Source organism: Diabrotica virgifera, chromosome 1, assembly GCF_917563875.1.
Source record: "Diabrotica virgifera virgifera chromosome 1, PGI_DIABVI_V3a".
Classification (NCBI taxonomy): domain Eukaryota; kingdom Metazoa; phylum Arthropoda; class Insecta; order Coleoptera; family Chrysomelidae; genus Diabrotica; species Diabrotica virgifera.
The window spans coordinates 150,044,235-150,065,973 of record NC_065443.1 but is presented as its reverse complement, the minus strand read 5'-3'; the positions used below and the strand labels follow the sequence as shown (position 1 = coordinate 150,065,973).

At 31.6% G+C, this 21,739-nt stretch overlaps 1 protein-coding gene across 3 annotated transcripts in view; it reads right to left on the bottom strand.

Annotated features, from left to right (window-relative positions):
- The window catches only part of LOC126881171 (probable phosphorylase b kinase regulatory subunit alpha), a 241,563-nt gene that overhangs the window by 152,698 nt on the left and 67,126 nt on the right, over nt 1-21,739 (bottom strand). For 2 of the 3 annotated variants that reach the window (XM_050645252.1, XM_050645261.1), the window contains exons 8-9: nt 9,136-9,283; nt 1,679-1,843 (exon numbers count right to left, since the gene is read on the bottom strand). In XM_050645252.1, coding sequence (XP_050501209.1) covers nt 1,679-1,843; nt 9,136-9,283 — 313 coding nt within the window. Of the gene's footprint in view, nt 1-1,678; nt 1,844-9,135; nt 9,284-11,982; nt 12,131-21,739 lie in introns of all 3 variants that reach the window. The other variant, XM_050645257.1, reaches the window with a different exon arrangement.

Here is a 21,739-nt window from a genome sequence, read left to right as displayed (position 1 = left end):
GCCCAGCATTTCATAGTTACTTTGAGGAATTTAATCATTTCGTTAATGTGGTTAATTTTGTTATTCAAAATTTTGTGTTTCAAACTTTGTTTTTTTTTATCAAAAATAAATATAACCTCCAAAAACAGTGTATTATTACTATAACGATGAAATTAAATGTAAACTAATAATGGTAGTGCTACCAGATTTGAAATACATCATCATGGAATATATAGGTTGAGGCAGGTATACCGTCAAGTAGAAATATCTCGATAACTAAAGGCAACTGAATCATGAAAATGGAATGAAGGGGTTTTGAAGAGTGATCTATTTAATAAAAATATTGTCATCTATTTCTAACTGTCATCTGTCATCTAATTTCGTTTTTAAATGAGACACCGTGTATATTTCTAAATTTTTGTATTCACCTCGATGTCATCTTTCTTAAAATATGAGGTTTTGTAATTTTATACAAGGGATTTTAAAAAATATTTACATTTTTTTATTAATTTCGTAGCAACTTTCACACCCTGCAGAATTGTAGTAGTTTAACATCAAAAAGTCTATGTTCAAATGATTTTTAATATTGTCTACTATTGTTAAAGGTTATTAGTATAGCTAAATGTTTAATCATAGTAGACAGGGTTGGTCGAAACTCGGAATGAGTATTTTCTGAGTTTTCTTAAATGGATCACGCTGTATTGTAACAAAATAATATTTTATCGTACTTTTTTATTTCTTAAGAATTCCCTATACCTAACTGCTTTAATTTGTGCTTAATTGTTAATCGCACCAACAATCTTAACTACGTAGGTATTTAGATATCTGAACCATTATTACTAATTTTAAGGATCAGTCTAGATTAATATGTATTTGTAAAATAAGAAAATTCATTTAATATTTTCGATTTTTCGAAAAATTATTTGTGATGTAATATTTTCACGGCCAACCTAATAAAATTTCACGTATTTTTTGTTGCAGTTAATGATTGGCTTTAATCACCAATAACTCACAAATTAAAGCAGTTAGGTATAGGCTATGCTTAAGAAATTAAAAAATATCATTTCATTACAATACTCAAATACAGGGTGTTCCATTTAAGAACACTCAGAGAATAAACATTTCGAGTTTCGACCAACCATGTATACTAAAATTAAAAATTTAGTTATACATACTAATAATTTTTAAGAATAGTAGACTATATTAAAAATCATTTGAACATAAATAGAGTTTTTGATGTCAAATGTCCTACAGGGAGTGAATGTTGCTAAGAAATTAATAAAAAAACGTAATTATCTTTTAAACTACCCAGTATAACATTACAAAACCTCATATTTTAAGAAACAAGACATCGAGGAGAATCCAAAAATGTAAAAATATACACGATGTCCCATTAAAAAAAAACAAAGTTATAAGTCGGTTAACGAAGTCCGGTATAACCGGAAGTAGCAAATAGATGACAATATTTTCATTAAACAGATCACTCTTCAAAACCCTCTTCATTCCAATTTTCACGATTCAGTTGCCTTTAGTTCTCGAGATATTTCTAATTGGCTGTTTGTTTGCCTCACCCTGTATATACCGTGAAATGAGAATTTATTTTTTTCTGTAGATATGGGGAACTGTATATACCATTCTAATGGTAAAGTAAAATAATATTTTCCTATATCAGCCGAAGAGTTTCAGATATGTTACTTACTATCAGGGAGACCATCTTCATGACATCCAAGAAAGCTTAGATTAGTAATACAACTGGTACTCAAGAAGTCGTTGAGGTTTCCAAGAGTAACTCTGGTTCCATTTATATATCCCGATTTTAGTTTTTTCATTGTAGTTATCATAGCTAGTGGTAATTTGCCATCCTCTAAAAACATATTACGAATATACATATAACAACAGTAAAAATGATGTAGTAAAAAAGATTAATACTTGGCATTAAAAACATGATAGGTGCTAGTTATAACATACATGTTCAGTGTCATGAAGAGTTAGTTTAAGGCATACGAAGAAGCTTTTGGTCTATTTTATTGGTTTAGTAGTCTAATCAACATAATAATACAATAGGTTTATCAAACAAACATACAATTTTCGTACTTAAATATTGCACATATATAAAATTAGGACCAGTAAACTTAAGTTTTGATTTCAAATAGATACTGTTTTGTTACGGGTAAAGTTAGGTAAACGGGTAATCCTAGGTAACGTACGAAGTACCCGCGTGGTATCGGTAATATCCGATAGTACCTAAGTCCGAAATATAATTTAAATATGTAGTTCAAATTTCGAGCTTTACTCGGGTTAAACACATTCTACCTGCTGCCTCGTGGTTAAATGCTTAATTGGGTAAACTAGTAATGACAAGGCCGTAACTGTTTGAAAGATATCTTAATTTAAGAAAAAACGCATTTTACAAAACTAAGAAAAGAAAAAATTATAAATACTGCAAAAATAAAAATTATAACCTATTTGTTAAAAAAGGCAAGCTGCTATGGCATTTGGAGTTACAGATATTTCCAGCAGCTTTACATTTGCATTTATTTTACCAAAACCTGGCAGGTACTTCGTACTTTACCGGGGTAATGCCAGAATTACCCGTTAGCCTAACTTTACCCGTAACAGTTCTATTAAATAGATATCATATTACAGAACACCATAAAATGATGGAAATATTATTTTGACAGAAAAATACTTGAAAGGATGAAGTACGCAGAATTACGCAAGGTAGTTCAAAAGAAATAAAACCACTTAAATAAGGTACTTGGATATATAGAAAACCTGAACAGAGAAACATCAGAAAGTCAAAATAACAAAAAATAATTCAAGCCCTCTACAAACCAATGCAGAAGTGTCAATGGCGCCTATTAGCAACGATGACAGAATGGATAATATATTGAATCGATGGGTGGAATATTTTAACCGGGTACTTAATATAAAGGAAGAAGAAGAAAGTCTTGAATACGAAAGATATGAGCTAAGGGAAATAGACAAGAAGGAAGAGGAACCACGAAAGATCCTTGAAGTTAAAGACGGAGTTAAAAAAAACTAACCAGAAATCGGAATAGATAATCTCCCAGTGGAACTAGATAAAGAAGGTGGCCATGATACCATAATGACATTACAGCAGCTCATAACAGAAATATGGATAAAGAAATGCCTTCTCAGTGATTGGAATACTTTGCACAATTCACAAAAAAGATTTGACTGTGAATGCTCTAACCACAGAGGAATTACGCTCCTAAAAGCGTATAAAATATTCTCCACTATCTTATGCTACTGTATGACACCATATGCAGAACGAATAATAGGAAAATATTAGGCTGGTTTTACAGGTGGTAAATCGACAATTAATCAGATTGGAACTCTATGACAAATTTTATAAAAAACACTGAAATACAAAACAAAAACTTGAAAGTAGAGTACGAATCCAAAGTGAATTGTCGAGACCCTCTTCTGTAGACTGTACAATCTGGCTGGTAGAACAATGAAAGCGGCGGAAGAAACCTACGTTGAGTTGAAACAGAGTGCAGAAGCTGTAGGGCTAACAATAAATACAAATAAAACAAAACTACTCCTACAAATTAGATCAAATAGACAGGAGCAACAACAACTTTGAAGTGAAAACAACAACTGGCGAATTAGGTATAATAAAGAAATATATCGAACCAACACTAGCACAATACACTAAACTTCAGAGATTACGGTGGGCAGAAGAAGAAGAAAGTGAGAAAAAGACCTGTTGGAAGTCCAAAAAAGAGATGGGCAGACGAAGTATTCTTCGTCAAAAACCTCCTAAAGACGCGTTCATGGATAAGAATAGCAGTAAATCGAAATGATTGAAGAAGCTTGCTGAAGGAGCCAAGGCCCGGTTTGTGCTGTAGTGCCATTGGATGGATGGAAATTGACAATTCATCAGATTGGAACCCTGAGACAAATTTTATAAAAAAACACGAGAATACAAAACAAAAACTTGAGAATTGTCGAGACCCTCTCCTGTAGACTATACAATCTGGCTCTGGAGAAAGCAATAAGTATGTCAAAAATCATAACCACTGGTTCAATATTTATAAGAAATCAGTGCAAGTCCTTGTCTATGCTGATTATTATCATCAGTAATGAAAACATCTCAGGATTTCTCGAAAGAAAAGTACTAAGTAGAATCTATGGAGTATGGAGCGGTGAATGACAATTAAGCGTGGAGAAAACGATACAACTCTGTCGCTATAGAATATACCATAAACTAGATATCGTCAAATAATTAAGATAGGACGTCTGAATTGCGTATGCGGATAAAAAACGAACACAGCTGAAAAAAAGTTCCAAGGAGCCATTGATCAGAGAAATTGATGAAACTGAGAAATATTGGCATAAGTGCTTGGCGGAGGAAGACAACAGATATGAAGGGCTGAAGAGAAATTCTTGAGGAATCTAGGACACAAACGGAGTTGTAAAATCAGAATGATAATGACGATGACAAGGATGGGTATTCTTATCATATCTAAGTTGAAGATACTTCCTTGGCAATACTCATAAGATGCGAAGACTTATAGCCCGATCAGGGGACACAAAATTTTACGAAAACCTCCAAAAAAATAAAGGAAGGCTGAAAATTTGGAAATAGGTAGTTGAAATTGTCTATTATTATATAAGAAAAAGTTTACAATTCTACATCCCCTCCATTTACCAAAAATTGGAAAATACGGGGTGAAAAATATTTTCTCGGGAGTAAAAAAATATATGTTTAAAATAAGTCCGGAATTGGATAAAATGACTAATTCTAAGCTACTTTTGTTCTAGTGAGTTTTTTCATTAAGTCAATACTTTTCGAGTTATTTACGAGTGAATATATTCATTTTTAACGAAAAAAACACATTTTTTTGGACGGTTTTTCGCAGATCATTGGGTTTAAAATAAAACATTTTTTTTAATTTTGAAAAAAAAATGGAATTGTTCATGAAATTAACTTAAAAATTATAAGTAATATCAAAAATCTTAAACGAGTATTAAAATGTATGTTTTGCTTTTCTGAATATTTGTGCTTTTTTGTTTTTTTGTTAGACCAAAATTGGTTATGCTATGGCTGTTCAAAATTTGCCTAAACTTGTGATTAGTTACTCGTTCAAGCAATTTTAACTACAGCTTTTTCAAAAATAAGCACTTTAAACCGATGAAACTTACAGATCATATAAAAAATATATAAGCAAAGTAACTTGTGAAGTGGTAATGATAAAATTTATTTGTGATGCTAATTAGGGGGTGATTTTCGCCATTTCTTAACCAAAAAATAAAAGGGACCAACAATATTTTGAGCGTAACTCACTTAATTTAATGTTAAAAGTTTTTTAACAAACAAAAATAAACCTTTTTTTTAAACACTTTAAAAAAGTTGAAATGAATTTTCCCCGAAAAGTGCTCCGTTTTTGGGTTATTTCACATTGAAATATTCGATTTGTAATTTGATGAAGAAGAACCTACTTTTCATTAGCTACAACTCTGCTTTCACTGAGTATACAGACCTCAAGCATACACCATTTTTTTCAGTTTTTTATAAGCTATATTTTTGTTTAGAATATTTTTTTTCGCTCAAATACTTACTTTTTGAGTTATTTCTGAAAAACCGTCCAAAAACATGTTCTTTTCTGCTAAAAATGAACATATTCACTTGCAAATAACTCGAAAAGTATTGACTTAGGAAAAAACTCTATAGAACAAAAGTTGCCTAGTCATTTTATCCAATTCCGGACTTATTTTGAATGTTTATTTTTCACCTTCAAAAGGTAAACTTTTTCTTATATAATAATAGACAATTTCAACTACCTATTCCCAAATTTTTATCCTTCCTTTATTTTTTTTTGGGGTCAGATTGTTCTTTGATCGGGCTATTAAGCATATTAAAGCCCATGGATTTTACAAAAAATTATTATGAAATATGTGAAATATAGAAAGATGTTAGTGTTATAATCTGTAACTGTTATTATATAAAAAAATGCAGTTAGTTATTCAAATAATATCTAATTACCATACTACTACGGATTCTACTGGCCTTAGCTGTGTGTTGTAATGTATATTGTGATGTTACCTGTTTAAAGTTGTTTTCGAAAATACCATTTGTTTAGAGTGTACTATTATGATCAGCGTTAAACACATACAAACATGTATTATCTCAATAATTTATTGCTTTAATGCAATTATACGTTGCTTATTTAATTTGTTTTGTACTTTATTAACCCTCAGAGCACCAAACATTTTTTGCGACGTTGTTTACCATGCGTGGTCCCAAAAGGACCCCGTTTGTTTATTGAGGTTTTTGTTTTTGTATATTTTTTGTTACTTTAGGCTCTAAATAACATGTTGTGCAAAATTCAATGTTGAAAGTGTTTATTTTCTTAGAAACAAAATAGTTTATATGAAAAACTGAAGAATTCACTAAAAATAAACATGTGGGTTTTAAAGTTTTGTTATTATTTATTTTATTTATGGATCATACATTTTTTAACTGTTCTCTTCTCTTTGTGTTAATTACAAACAAATTAACTTGCTTGTTTGTCCTTAAAAGTAGAAAAAACGTTTAATTTATCTTGCGTAATCTTTATTGTCTAATTATTTTAACTGTACTAATAAGCATCGACTAATTTACAATGATTAATGGGTTGTCAAAATATCTTATCTTTAAGCGGCTTCTGCAATTTTTTAAACATATCGAATTTCATATAACAAACATTGATATCAGCACTTTGTTGACGATTCTGATGGATTTCCGTTTCGACTAGGTACTATAACTCGACCCGAGCCAGAAATATCAGACAAAGTGTCAATGAACCTGCAAATTCTACAGCGGAAGTTGAAAAAAAAAAGACAAAAGATAAAAGTCGATAGAGCACTAAATTTATGTCTAACGTTAAATGCCAAGCGGGGTCCCAAAGATACCCCAGTGCATATTTTATTGAATAAAACAAATATTTTTGAAAAGTGTTACATAATTGATATTTAAAAAGGTTAAAATGACACATTAAAAAAGTTTTCCTCAAAAAAAAAACTGTGTAAAAAGTTATTTAGAAAAAATCACTTGCTGGGGTCTCTTTGGGACCCCGCTTGGTGCTATAAGGGTTAATATAGATAGTAACCATAAACCATATATTTTACAGGCTCATTAGGTACACGGTTATGTGCTAAATATACAGAGTGTCCACGAAAATAGTGCGTTCCTTAAAGGTATAGGTAGAAGGTACCATGTAGAGCAAAAAAGTCTTACCAACATTTTTTTGTAAATTCAACCGTTTGGCCAAAAAACCAAAATACATTTTGGTGTGCAAATTGAAATCTGACAACTATGTATACAAAAATCTAAACATAGACAATCACAATTCAAAAACAGTTGCAGCATTAGCCTTTAGTATTTACATTAAACCCTGTCTTCATCCTAAACAAATTCTTGTTTTGTTATTTTCAAACATGGGGTGGTTGGTATAATTATTTTGCAGGTGTACCTGTCTGACCTACATTTTTCTGGTGTCAATAAGCTAAATCACTAACAGTTCTTGTACAGTGATGTCAAATTCTTAAATTGTATGACAATAAAAGTTCGCTTATATGAAGAACAATGTAATTTTTTTTTGGAAACGGTTAACTTTAGAAAAAAATGCCATAGGACTTTTTTGTTCTACATTCTGTATTATATCCATACCTTAAAGCAGGAGTGGCCAAACTTTCTTCACAGTGTGCCACTATCTGTTTATGAAAAGTTAGTCGTGCCACCAAAAATTTTCTAACAAAAAATTCAATAGGTAGGTGGAATTTGTATGAAATAACAAAAAATATATGTAGCTACAATAGTATATTATTCCAGGAGCATGTAATGATGGCTATTACTCACTCTGATGAATTACGACACTCGCTTTCGCTCGTTACTCGAATTACATGCGAGTAGAATACTATACTTTTTCTACGACCTTTTTTTATTTTAAATAGTAAAAAAATATAATTATCAACTACTCGAGATTGTTTATTAATTTATTACTAGTAGTACAGTACATGTTTATGGTTGATGTGGTTAATGTGGCTTGTGAATCTGAATTTTCTGAATTAAATCTTGAATGTTGGGGTCAATTTTTGTTACAGCTAATAAAATTAGATTTTTCAAATGATTATTGGTTAATTTTGAACGATATTGGCGATATTGAGCGATGAATTCGGTTCGTAAGCGTGATCCGACAGGATAATTGTTGGTGAAATCGCCATGAACTTGCTTATAATGGCGCTTCAGATTAATTTTTTTTGGCACTGCCACACAAATTCCACATATCAAACAGCAAGGCTTGGAAGTGTTGTGACGAGTAAATAAGAATTGTTCTTCCCACTCAGTTTTAAATTCACGAATCGCGATATCGTCCTCATATTTACGTTGTGAAGTTGATGGCTTACTCGTGGTCATTTCGAAAACAATTGTTTTAAAAGGAAATAAACTGTAAAAACACTATCTCACAAGGCAAACAGACTTGAAGCGTCTCGCACAAAAGTTGAGAATCAACTGAGTAGAGAATAACGTGAACGTGTCTAGCGCGAGCCAGTGGCGTACAATAAAAGAGTGGCGTAGAATAAAAGACAAATTTTTAATTTTTTACTAAGTTAATTTTTTTTTATTTTTCCAAAAAGTCCTCGCGTGCCACTTCTAAGACACCGCCGTGCCACACCGTGGCACGCGTGCCGTGGGTTGGTCACCCCTGCCTTAAAGGAACGCACTATTTTCGGGGACACCCTGTATAATAAGTAACCGTGTGAAAAATAAATTGAGAGAAATGCAAAAATATTTCTACATTCTTGACATTTAGTTTTATTTCAAAGCCTCAATACAATATGCGAATCATATGAATGGAGATGAACTTAAACTACCGTGAGTTTAGTGTCAGTCTAATATGTCCAGATCTGGAAATCCTACCAATGTTCTCGTCAAAACAATTGTACGAAACGGCATATGCCTAACGGCTCCTAGCTTTAATAGATCTATATATTTATAATACCTTCAAACATTTTATTTTGTCAACATGTAGATACTTAACAGGTTTTGAAAATATGTTTAACACTGACCATGCGCATGTGTACAAAGCACCACGACATCAATATAATTATAAGTTTTCAATGTTATAGAAATAAAATTTTTACCTAAATGATTTTTGGTTATCACTACTGATATCGTAGGTCTTCCCAGCATGTTCCTCCAGCTCATTGTTAAGAATGCCAAGTGTGCCCTTACTTTATCAGCCAAGAGAGCAATGTCATAACTGGTATAGTACTCTTCCGGATCAAAATTCTAACAGCACCATGAAAAAATGAAAAACACATGCAACACACCACAGACAGCTCATTCGACAGTAACCAATATCGATAAATAAAGAAAAATTAACGTACACTATAATTTAGTTTATCTTTTGTTATACATGACAAAACTATATTGCATAAGTTCTTAGTAATTATCCAAATATTGTTCACATGATTTTTGAAAAACGTTTTATAATCATTTTACCATATGATTGTTAGTTGTATTGTTTTTATTTGGTAAAACTAGTGATCTGGTGGCGTATTAGAAAAACTTCTACACCAGCTTTTTAAGAAGTATTAATACTACACTAGAATATAATATATAACCCTAACATCCTAGTGGTTTCATTTTAACTGGATTGAAACACATCGGAAACACTGATCGGACTAGCTTAAATGGCAAAACAAGAGATGAGTATGATTAAATCGTTTGTCCGTTGGAAGCAGCCACCACCAGGGATGGTAAGAAATAACCTACAGAAGTTCAAAGATTAACTAAACTGCAAGAAACCGAAAAATAATTGTTTTAAACATAGCCACAAACGAAACAATAGGAGGCGCATATAAAAATTTTTATTTTAAAAGAAACAAGCAAAAGAAGAAACAGTTCAGATATCAACGTGTAGATGGGGAAAATAAAACAGCGGAGAACAGCAAGGAAATATGTAAGGCAATAAAAACTGATAATTAAAGGAACAACAAATATACAGATATAACAAGAACATTAAGAAGACAACTCGCGAACGACAAAAAAATGCTGCAACTCAAAGATAGAAAGGGAATCAAACAAATAGGGAATAGAAATTGTAGAAGCAGCATACACAAACTCCACTGTCCTGATATAAACAACCACAACTGAGGAAAAAATATAAAAGGAATGTGACAGATCCAGAGATTACAAAATATATCACGGGTTTGACAAGAAGACGCCATGTTACCGAAGTTATTTACTGTCATGTTGAAGAAAAAGCACAAATTCTTATTTAATTATAGTAGGGGAGGAAAGTATGCTAAATGTGCAGTCACTCAAGCGCTTTGGGGACCTATTGGGTTGTAAAGAGTAGGTTCTAAAACCAAAAAAGTTAAGTAAAGTTTTCCATTTTAGTGAGGACTTTCCATTTTTATTTTAATTTTCCATTTCCAACAATCGTTTTTTCCGATTATAGCGCCATCTATCCATAATTCGAAAAAATGTTTCAAATAAAATTTACTTATTTTTACATAAGAAATCCGAATCTGCAATAAAAAATGGGGGCTCCTATTTAAAATTTTAAAGTAACACCCCACCCCACATCCGTGGGGGGTCGTGTTTAGTGCCATTCGATAGATTTTTCAAACATATTGAATAAGTGTATTTTTCAGTTTTTCGATCTCATGTTAATTTCGCGAAATATCGCGGGATTCGTATTTAAAATTTTAAATTTACTCCCCACCCCTCTCCGTGGGCAGTCGTGTTTGGTATCATTCGATAGATTTTTGACAAATATTGAGCACGTATTTTTTAGTTTTTAGATATATCGTTCATTTCGCGAACTATTCGCTTTTTTCTTGTGAAACTTGTGAAACTGTTTTGCATGTACTTAACTTACTTTATCTTAATCTGACGATTTCGAGTTTTTCTAAGGATATTTTTTTTTCGCCCCCCCCCTAACGAACTCCCCTGTGTTTAGAGTCAATATATGGTAGATGTATATTTACAGGGTACCAGGGTTCTCCCCATATGATAATCTGACGCGCTCGAGTTACTGCAAAAATCCCCGCTTGGGTTCCCCTACCATTACCTTTATTAATAAAATTTATAACATATATGGTTGGTATAGTCGGTTCGCTAAACTCAGACACAACTGGCTAGTGGTTTTAGTAGGTAATTTTCTTGTTTTTGGCCAATTTTGCTAAAATTGGCAAAATTGGCATTAAATCAATAAAATCAATTAGTAAAATCAATTTTACTAAATTGGCAAAATTACTTACTAAAATCTGAGTCGGTTGTGTCTGAGTTTAGCGAACCGACTATACAGTACAAATACCGTAGCACGTCATTATCTACGTCAGAGATTTAAGTTGACATTGTTGCCAAATCACAAAAAAATTCCTGAATTGATCTTGCTGCCGAAGATCCCTTGGACAGCAAGAAAAACTAACTAGGGTAAGGAAGGAACAAAACATAAAGAAATGCTAAGGACTGTTAAACAATTAAAAATGTTTTATCTGGGACATATAATGTAGTAAGAGGAAATCGACATATAGAATACAACAACTGATCCTTAATGGCAAACTAGAGGTCCGTAGAAATGTAGGAATAAAACAAGTGAAGACATGTGAAGAAGAAGATGCATAGAAATAAGAACCACTGAAATAATTGTAAAATGAAAAAATTATATAATTTGCAAATATGTTAAGTAAAACAAACCACAAGGATGTTGGTTCTATATTATGATCAAAATATTTTTAAAATTAAAATTTGTCATAATTAATAACTATATTTAAATCTTTATTTTACGGTAAAATGAAATGCTTTGTTTTTCATGCATTATTCTAAATTATATCCAATAATGAAGTTATATTTTGACATGATGCAAAAGATTCACTAAAGCACCACAACAGTAAGAGGATGAACATTGTAATGCGAAAGTCACTCTAGGTTAAAAAAGTTTCAGAAACTTATTTGTTTCATATGCATAATATATGTACCTAAGTGTATGTGTCGACAGACCACCACGGTTAAAGGTCTTCCTAGCATGTTCTGCCAACTTGATTTTAAAAAGTTTATTTCGCTCTTGCACATGTCTATCATCAACTCATAGTCATTCGCTGTGTAATTTTGGGTAATGTCCATAAACTAAACAATTATAGACCAATTAAAAAATAAATAGAATACTGAGTTATTGTCATGGTTTCTTTATAGTGCGTGTCTTTCAACATTATGACGTAATTTCTGTTTTTTTTTGCAATATGTGTTGTTTCCCAACTTATATAAAATAACAAGACTATGGTGAGATTATAAAACGTTTATATTTCCAGTTAAAGATAGGTATATTTATGACATTGTACACGAGCTATGTCTACAATGTTTTGGGGAATCCAAAAATTTAATAATGTATTTAAAATAAGACAGTTGGTATTGGCCAATGTTACATGAAACACCCTGTATGAAAAGTTTTTATTGCAAAAAATGCCCATTAAAAATACCAATCGACGTTTGAGCGTTTGTTTATGACGTTTAGATTTACAATCCGTAAAGTACGGTCAAAAATTCTGAAATATAACTAAGCAAAGAGACCACGGCGGATCTGTTTTGAGGTGGATGTGAGAGGTGGCATTCGGATTTTTGCAGATAAAGTTAGGTGACAACTTGAATAATTATAAGTGACTTATGCTCCTCCTCAAATATGCCCGGAACATTAATAAAAAAATTAAAATATTTAAACATTTCGAAAAACATCGATTTTTTTCTACTTTCATTGCTTATAACTTTAAAATTTTGGAACAAAGTCGTAGGGAAGTAAAATAAAGATAATTGAATTTTGTATGATATACGACTGGTTTAAAATGTCTTAAATTATTATCCTAAAATAAGGGGGCAAAAAAGCCTGTTTTTATTCAATGTTTTTCAACCAATTTGGTTGCATTTAGAACTTTCGTAATTCGCTTAGAAAATTCTCACAACATACTTAAATCGTCCACCAAATTTCATTAAAATCGACCTAATAGATAATAATTTAATCGAAATAATAATTTTGCAATCTAAATTTTTTTAAAAAAGTTAAAATTTTTTAGAAACTTTCTGAACAAAAAGTAGATCATTTAGAAGTTTGCTAATTTTTTTACATATAAAGAGGCGCTCTACCTATCTAATACACTTTACAGAATTAAAATCGGAATATTTAAGCGGCATCAGCACTGTTTTGAAGTTATAAACAATTTTTTGGCGTATAAACAAATACAGTGAGGACGTTTGAGTTGGAATAAATTCATTTTCTCGAGAATGGACGACTCCGGACAAAAAATTCCGAAACAGGTCAATGTTTATTTTTAAATTATAATTTGTTGGCATATATATCATACTAGTGACGTCATCCATCTGGGCGTGATGACGTAATCGATGATTTTTTTAAAATGAGAATAGGGGTCGTGTGATAGCTCATTCGAAAGGTTATTCAATTCTTTATTCACTAATATAAACATTAACATAATTATTTATACAGGGTGCCCAAAATTTTTTTTTTAATTCAATTAATTGAGACAAAAAGAAGAATGTATATAATTTATTTAATTCGAAATATAATTTACTGTTTACTGTCTCAAAACAGGAAAAAATGCTTATTTGATAAATAACTATTGTTTTCGCTTAAATTAAATATTAAAGTTGCCACACACCAGCGTCTTAGCAGTTTGAACATTTAAGTGAAAAGCAATGTTTATTTTTGAAATTAACATTTTTTTCTGTTTTCTGACTGCAGTAAAATGTATTTTGCATTAAATAAATTACATACATTCTTCTTTTTGTCTCAATTAATTTAATCCAAAAAATTTTTTTAGACACCCTGTATAAATAATTATGTAATGTTTATATTAGCGAAAACAAAATTGAATAGCCTTTCTAATGAGCTATCGCACGGCCCCTATTCACATTTAAAAAAATCATCGATTACGTTATCACGCCCAGATGGATGACGTCACTAATATGATATATACACCAAAAAATTAGAATTTGAAAATAAAAATCGACCTGCTTAGAGATTTATCTCCAGAGACGCCCATTCTCAAGAAATTGAATTTATTCCAACTCAATCGTCTTCAACGTATTTGTTTATAAGCCACAAAATTGTTTATAACTTTAAAACAGTGCTGAGGCCGCTTAAATAATCCGATTTTAGTTCTGTAACGTGTATTAGATAGGCAGAGAGCCTCTTTATATGTAAAAAATTAGCAAACTTCTAAATGGTCTACTTTTTGTTCAGAAAGTTTTTAAAAAATTTGAACTTTTTTTAACGATTTTAATGAAATTTGGTGGACGATTTAGGTATGTTGTGAGAACTTTCTAAGCGAATTACGAAAGTTCTAAGTGCAACCAAAGTGGTTGAAAAACATTGAATAAAAACAGGCTTTTTTGATCCCTTATTTTGTATTTATTCCTACTTTGCAGAACGGGTAATAATTTAAAACATTTTTAACCAGTCGCATATCATACAAAATTCAATTATCTTTATTTTATTTCTGTACGACTTTGTTCCAAAATAAATCGCTTTAAAGCTATAAGCAAAGAAAGTAGAAAAAAATCGAGGTTTTTCGAAATTTTTAAATATTTTAATTTTTTTATTAATGTTCCGGGCATATTTGAGAAGGAGCATAAGTCAATTATTATTATTGAAGTTGTCACCTAACTTTATCTGCAAAAATCCGAATGCCACCTCGCACATCTAAAAATAGACGTTTTTTCACAGATCCGCCCTGGCCTAAAATACATTTGTTGTAGTCTAATTTCTAGTTGTTTAATTACAGTTTATTCCTATACATGAAATATTCAATGGACAACATGACACAGGAAAATAGTGTCAGGAACATATGTGATTTGTTGTTTACTCCTCACGAAATATTTAAAATGTACCAAAAGATACCTAAGTAATATTAAAATAAGCTGGTTGTGCTATGAAGTGTCTAAAGTTTATTGCATGCACAAGGTTGCACTTTTAAAGAACCATATCAATAAAATACAGTACATACTCCAAAAAGCGAATATCTATAACAGATATCAATATTTTTACCAGAAAACGATAAAAAATTTAGTATATGCTAAAATAAATCAGTTGTGTAATAGTCCAAGAGGCAGCGCTGAAAATCTCTTTGAATTTACTAAAGCTAGATTTTTCACAGTTGATTACTGTGATTGTGTAGAGAAACATACTGCGGTCGGTCAAGCGAAACGTAGAACAGGGGTGACTGAGAGGGTATCAAAGTTGCTTTCCTACGAAGGTAATTAAATCCATTTGCTAAGGCTGAAAATCAGTACACACATTCTAAATTGAACATAAATAAAAGTTATTATAGTCGGTCAGCTGTATGACGGGACAGAGCCGGTCGGTCGGCCCCAATGAATGTACAGGGTTATTCACTATATTTTGACCCCCTTGTAAACTGCTTTATTTACAGAATTAGAAAAAAATGTAAAATACAAAAGTTACTCGATTTTTTAATTTTTATTTTTTGGCATATATATCGTACTAGTGACGTCATCTATTTGGGCGTGATGACGTAATCGACTATTTTTTTAATGGGAATAGGGGTCGAGTGCTAGCTCATTCGAAAGGTTATTCAATTCCCTATCCAGTAATATAAACATTAACATGATTAATTACACAGGGTGTCCAAAAAATTTTTTTTAATTAAATTAATTGTTTAATTAATAATTCAAATTTTTTTTTGGACACCCTGTATAAATAATGATCTTAATGTTTATAGTACTGTATTGAGAATTGACTAACATTTCAAATGAGCTAGCACACGACCCCTATTCTCATTTAAAAAAATAGTCGATTACGTCATCACGTCCAGATAGATGACGTCACTAGTACGATATATATCTCAAAAAATAATAATTAAAAAATCGAATAACTTTTGTATTTTACATTTTTTTCTAATTCTGTAAATAAAGCAGTTTACAAGGGGGTCAAAATATAGTGAATAACCCTGTACATACATTGGTGCCGACCGACCGGCTCTGTCCCGTCATACAGTTGACCGACTATAATAACTTTTATTTATATTCAATTTAGAATGTGTGTACTGATTTTCAGCCTTAGTAAATGGATTTAATTACCTTCGTAGGAAAGCAACTTTGATACCCTCTCAGTAACCCTTTTGTTCTACGTTTCGCTTGACCGACCGCAGTATGTTTCTCTACACAATCACAGTAATCAACTGTGAAAAATTTAGCTTTAGTAAATTCAAAGAGATTTTTCAGCGCTGCCTCTCCGTCTATAAGGTCATTTATATCGAATTGCATATTTTCATTTATATAATGGCATATTTTCTATATCTATGTTATACATTGACCACTAGTTTTCCTCAATTTTAAATAAATTTACCTCTGTAGGTTGGCCACCTACTGTGCCATGGTTTAAATTATTTACAATACTCAAAGGACCCCGCAACACTCCTTATGGAAAAGTGGCTCCTGTCAAATTTACCGAAAGTTTGGTCAATGATAGTTCTCAGTGCGTAGATAAAAGAACTCCATGGGACCTAGGTCTGAAAAACTATTAGTCTGAAGTTATTGGATTTAGGTGCTCGGTTCACGTTAAGTGTACTAATTCGCGGTCACGTGAATGAAAATATTTATTATTGAAAGAAGAGGGACTCATTTTCTTCATGTATAAATGCGTGTTGCATATGAATTCGTGGTCAAAAATAGATGAATCGTATTTTAGTCTTCAGAAAACCTTCGAAAAGTCCTCAGAAAACTGAAGAAGTGCGATTGGAAACGTGCTGCTAGAGCGACATAAGAATTATTATGTTTTCATGAATGCTCTACACTTATCCAATACCAGTATAGCAACAGTTCTGCATTATCCTTAGAAAACTACAAACAGTGGCAAATTTACGGGGGGAATAGGGGAATTCCCCACGTAACATCGTGCTATTACACTTAGTAAACCGACGCATGTTTGTCAAAATGACAGTGACTATTTCTCTATGTTGCCTAATCAGTTATTAGTTATAATATTTGCGATTTCTTGTTATAGATAATCAATTTTAGTAGTTCCAATGTGACACAAAATCTGGGATAAAAAAGTTAATTTTTTTGTTCTCCTTAATGACGGCACAGGCCCGTTTTTGTAATATTTTATTTAATTATAGAGTAATTTCCACATACTAACATATTTCTCAAATTGGGCTCTGTACCGCCATTCTTTACTATATTACGAATATGTGTGCCAATATCTCGACAAAATATTCAAAATTAAAGTTGCAATCTTTAAACACGATTTCCGTTTAGATGACGCGCTGATGTAGCCTCTTAAACGTCCACAAAATTGTCTGAAATGGTTCGAAACGTCGATTAAGTATTAGCATTGTTTATATAGGGAGATAGTTGTCAGCCCAACAGGAAAATTTGTTTGATTCAAATTGAGACAGTCACCAGATGTCCCCAAAATTTCTGTCAGGGGCGCAACGTCAAAATGCATAGACACCAAGTTGGATACGATCCTATTCATAACACCCCAACTCGCATACATATTAAGAAAAATAAATATATATGGAAGAATATATTTAGAAATTGAATTAATGATGTCATGCTGCTATACATTATATACAGAGTGGCCCAAAAGTCTGGAAACGGCCAATTATCTCGTAAACTGCTAGTCATAAGTGTACAAAATTTGAGGTACACCTATTTTGGGATACGGAGATTCCATATTTGATATTTGTAATGTTGCCAAATTTGCCGTTTTTCTTATATTATTAGTAACTTTGGTTTTTCAAATCCACCACCCTGTATATTCAGTCACTATTGGAATCTCCTATTCAATATGAGTTCAACCATATGTGACACTTATGATTTTATGTAGTGTGGAAGCTCTTAAATACATAAAACAGTGCAAAATATTATGTAGATTTAATAAATTTAAATATTTAAATTTAGAATGCTGTGATTTTGACATTTGTTCACCATGTACATTATTAATTAAAACTGACAGTAACCTAGTTGTCTTTTGAAAAGTTCTGCAAAATAAATTGCTTCTTTAAAATGGCTCTTAACGAAAAAGAACGAATTATTACTATTTTAATGATGAGAGGGTACGGTGACAGAAAAAGATCTTATTGTGAAGTAGCCAACTTATTCAATGATACTTTCCCAAACCGTTCTCCTATTCATAAGGCGACGGTACAAAAAACTGTAAAGCGATTTGAGGAATATGGAGAAGTAAAAGATAGATACCGATCAGGTAGACCGAAGAGTTATGAATGACAACAAAACTTTGGATATAATGCAAAGTTTTGTTGAAGATCCACATACATCCTCACGCAGGGTTGCACAAGTAAATGATGTAGGTCGTTCTTCAGTCTTACGTGTATTACGTAAGAATAAATTTAAACCACACAAAATTAACTTATTGCAAGAATTAAGTGAAGATGACTTCGATCGTAGATTACAGTTTACTGAGGTAATGATGGAGAAAATTGAAAATGATGTTCAGAAATTTCGTTAACAGAATATGTTTTTTCGATGAAGCAACCTTTTTTTTTTCTTTGGAGTTGTATGAAGCAACCTTTACACAGTGTGGAAGTGTAAATCGACACAATTTAAGGTACTGGAGTGACGTAAATCCACACTGGATGCGTGAAAACCATACTCCAAGACCACAAAAATTAAATGTATGGTCAGGTATAGTAGGTACCTACTCAGTTAATTGGGCCATTTTTTATCGAAGAAAATTTAACGTCAGATAGTTATGAAATGTTCCTTAGAAATGAAATTGTACCTACAATGAGAAACATTTTTGGGGCCAATTTTAATCAGATATGGTTTCAGCAAGTTGGAGTTTCAGCTCATTTTGGTGTATATGTTCGGCGTTATTTAGATGAGATATTTCCCGAACGATGGATTGGTAGACGATGTAGAATTGAATGACCCCCACGTTTACCTGATTTCAATCCTAAAGATTATTTTTATTGGGGATACTTGAAAAATTCAGTTTACAAAACTAAACCAGCAAGTCTTGCAGAGCTAAGGCAAGGAATTATCGATGAATCTCGAATAATTTCTAGACAATCATCGAGAAATGTGGTAGACGCGTTCTACCATCGATTAGGGTACTGTCAACTCACAAATGGAGCACATTTTGAACACTTGATAAAGTAACTATTATGTTAAAAAATCTTGTAATCTATCAATTGTTACGTTTTAATGTAGTTGAAAATAGTTAGTAATAAAAAATTTATTGAGACAATTAAGCGTTGCCAGACTTCTGTTTTATGTATTTAAGACCTTCCAGACTACATAAAATCATAAGTGTTACATATGGTTGAACTCGTATTGAATAGGAGATTCCAATAATGACCGAATATACAGGGTGATGAATTTGAAAAACCAAAGTTACTAATAATATAAGAGAAACGGAAAATCTGGCAACATTGCAAATATCAAATATGGAATCTCCGTATCCCAAAATAGGTGTACCTCACATTTTGTACAATTATGACTAAAAATTTACGAGATAATTGGGCGTTTCCAGACTTTTGGGCCACTTTGTATATATAATAGCAGGACACCATTAATTCAATTTCTAAATATATTCTTCCATATATATTTATTTTTCTTAATATGTATGCGAGTTGGGGTGTTATGAATAGGATCGTATCCAACTTGGTTGGATACGATTTGACGTTGCGACCCTGACAGAAATTGTGGGGACATCTGGTGACTGTTTCAATTTGAATCAAACAAATTTTCCTATTGGGCTGACCAACTATCCCTATACAGGGTGTTAGTAAATAAGTATGAAAAACTTTAAGGGGTAATTCTACATGAAAAAATAATGACGGTTTGTTCTATAAACGTATGTCCGCAAATGCTTCGTTTCCAACATACGGGGTATTGAAATGTTTTTTTCAAATTGCGAATTTTTTTATTGCTCTAAGATCTTTTAAGCTATGAAAATTAAATTTGGTGGGTTTCAAGAGGTAGCTATTGCGCATTTTTTGGCAAACAAGTAACAATTTTATATTCGTCATTGGTGCGCCTACGGGTAATGGTCTGAATTTTTTTAGAGAAAAAAATGGTACGCCACTGAAATATTTCAAATTAAAAATTATTTTTGTATTCCACGTTTAATTTACGAAAAAGAACCTGTCTCGTATTTTTTCCTATGGTGCGAAAAAAATAAAACATCTTCGAGCGTATTTTTCATTTCTTAATACATTATCAAGAATGTTGTTCTGAAGCTATTTCCTTGTGGCATTTTTATAATAAACTATTTTTAATGGGAAATAAGCCACAATTTTACCAAAAAAATGATTTTATTAACGTTTCGAAGCCCAAATCGGGTTTCGTTGTCAAAATACAAAATACTACTAAACAAACAAAGATGTTGTTGCTAAGTAAAAAAATTCTTCTAATAATTTATTTAATCTGACTCATTGGCTTATTTCCCATTAAAAATAGTACATTATCAAGAACTCTCCAATATAATAAGACCAAAGTAGAACAATAACAGAAAATATTACTAAAAAGATTTTAACTAGGTGCAAAGCTACAACAAATGTTAAAAATTACCTCCTTTAAAGGTGACAAAATAATTTTATATTCACCATTGGCGCCTGTACAGGTAATGGTCTGAATTTTTTAAAGAAAAAAAATAGTACGCCACTGAGAAACGTCGAATTAAAAAACTTTTTTGAATTCCTCGTTCAATTTACGACAAAAAATCGTTTTTGTCTTTTTTCATATGATGCGCCGTTTTTATGCAAAAAAATAAAATATCTCAACGTTTACAAAGTATTTGAAATAAGTTTCTATGCATATTATCTACCTCGAATAATTTGTAAGCGTTAAGATGTTTTATTTTTTTGTCTAAAAACGGCGCCGCATATGAAAAAAAGAAAAGAATGATTTTTTGTCGTAAATTGAACGAGGAAATCAAAAATCATTTTTAATTTGACGTTTCTTAGTGGCGTACTATTTTTTTCTTTAAAAAATTCAGACAATTACCTCTACGGGCGCCAACGGTGAATATAAAATTATTCTGTCGCCTTTAAAGGAGGTAATTTTGAACATTTGTTGTAGCTTTGCACCTAGTTAAAATCTTTTTAGTAATATTTGCTGTTATTATTCTACTTTGGTATTATTATATTGGAGAGTTCTTGATAGTGTATTAAGAAATGAAAAATACGCTCGAAGATGTTTTATTTTTTCGCATAAAAACGGTGCACCATAGGAAAAAAATACAAGAAAGGTTCTTTTTCATAAATTAAACGTGGAATACAAAAATAATCTTTAATTTGAAATATCTCAGTGGCGTACCATTGTTTTCTTTGAAAAAATTCAGAGCATTACCCGTAGGCGCGCCAATGATGAATATAAAATTGTTATTTGTTTGTCAAAAAATGCGCAATAACTACCTCTTGAAACCCACTAAATGTAATTTTCATATCTCAACCTGCCTTAGAGCAATAAAAAAATTTGCAGTTTGAAATAAAAATTTCAACACCCTGTATCTCGGAAACAAAGCATTTGCGTACATACATTTATAGAGAAAACTGCCATTATTTTTTCATGAAGAATTATCCCTTAAAGTTTTTCATACTTATTTACTAACACCCTGTATAAACAATGGTATTAGTATTAATACTGGAGTTGAACATGTGGACATTAATAAAGAAACTGAAAAAAATTGCCTTAGGAAAGTGGAATAGCTACCACAAGGTTAATCAACATTATTATTTA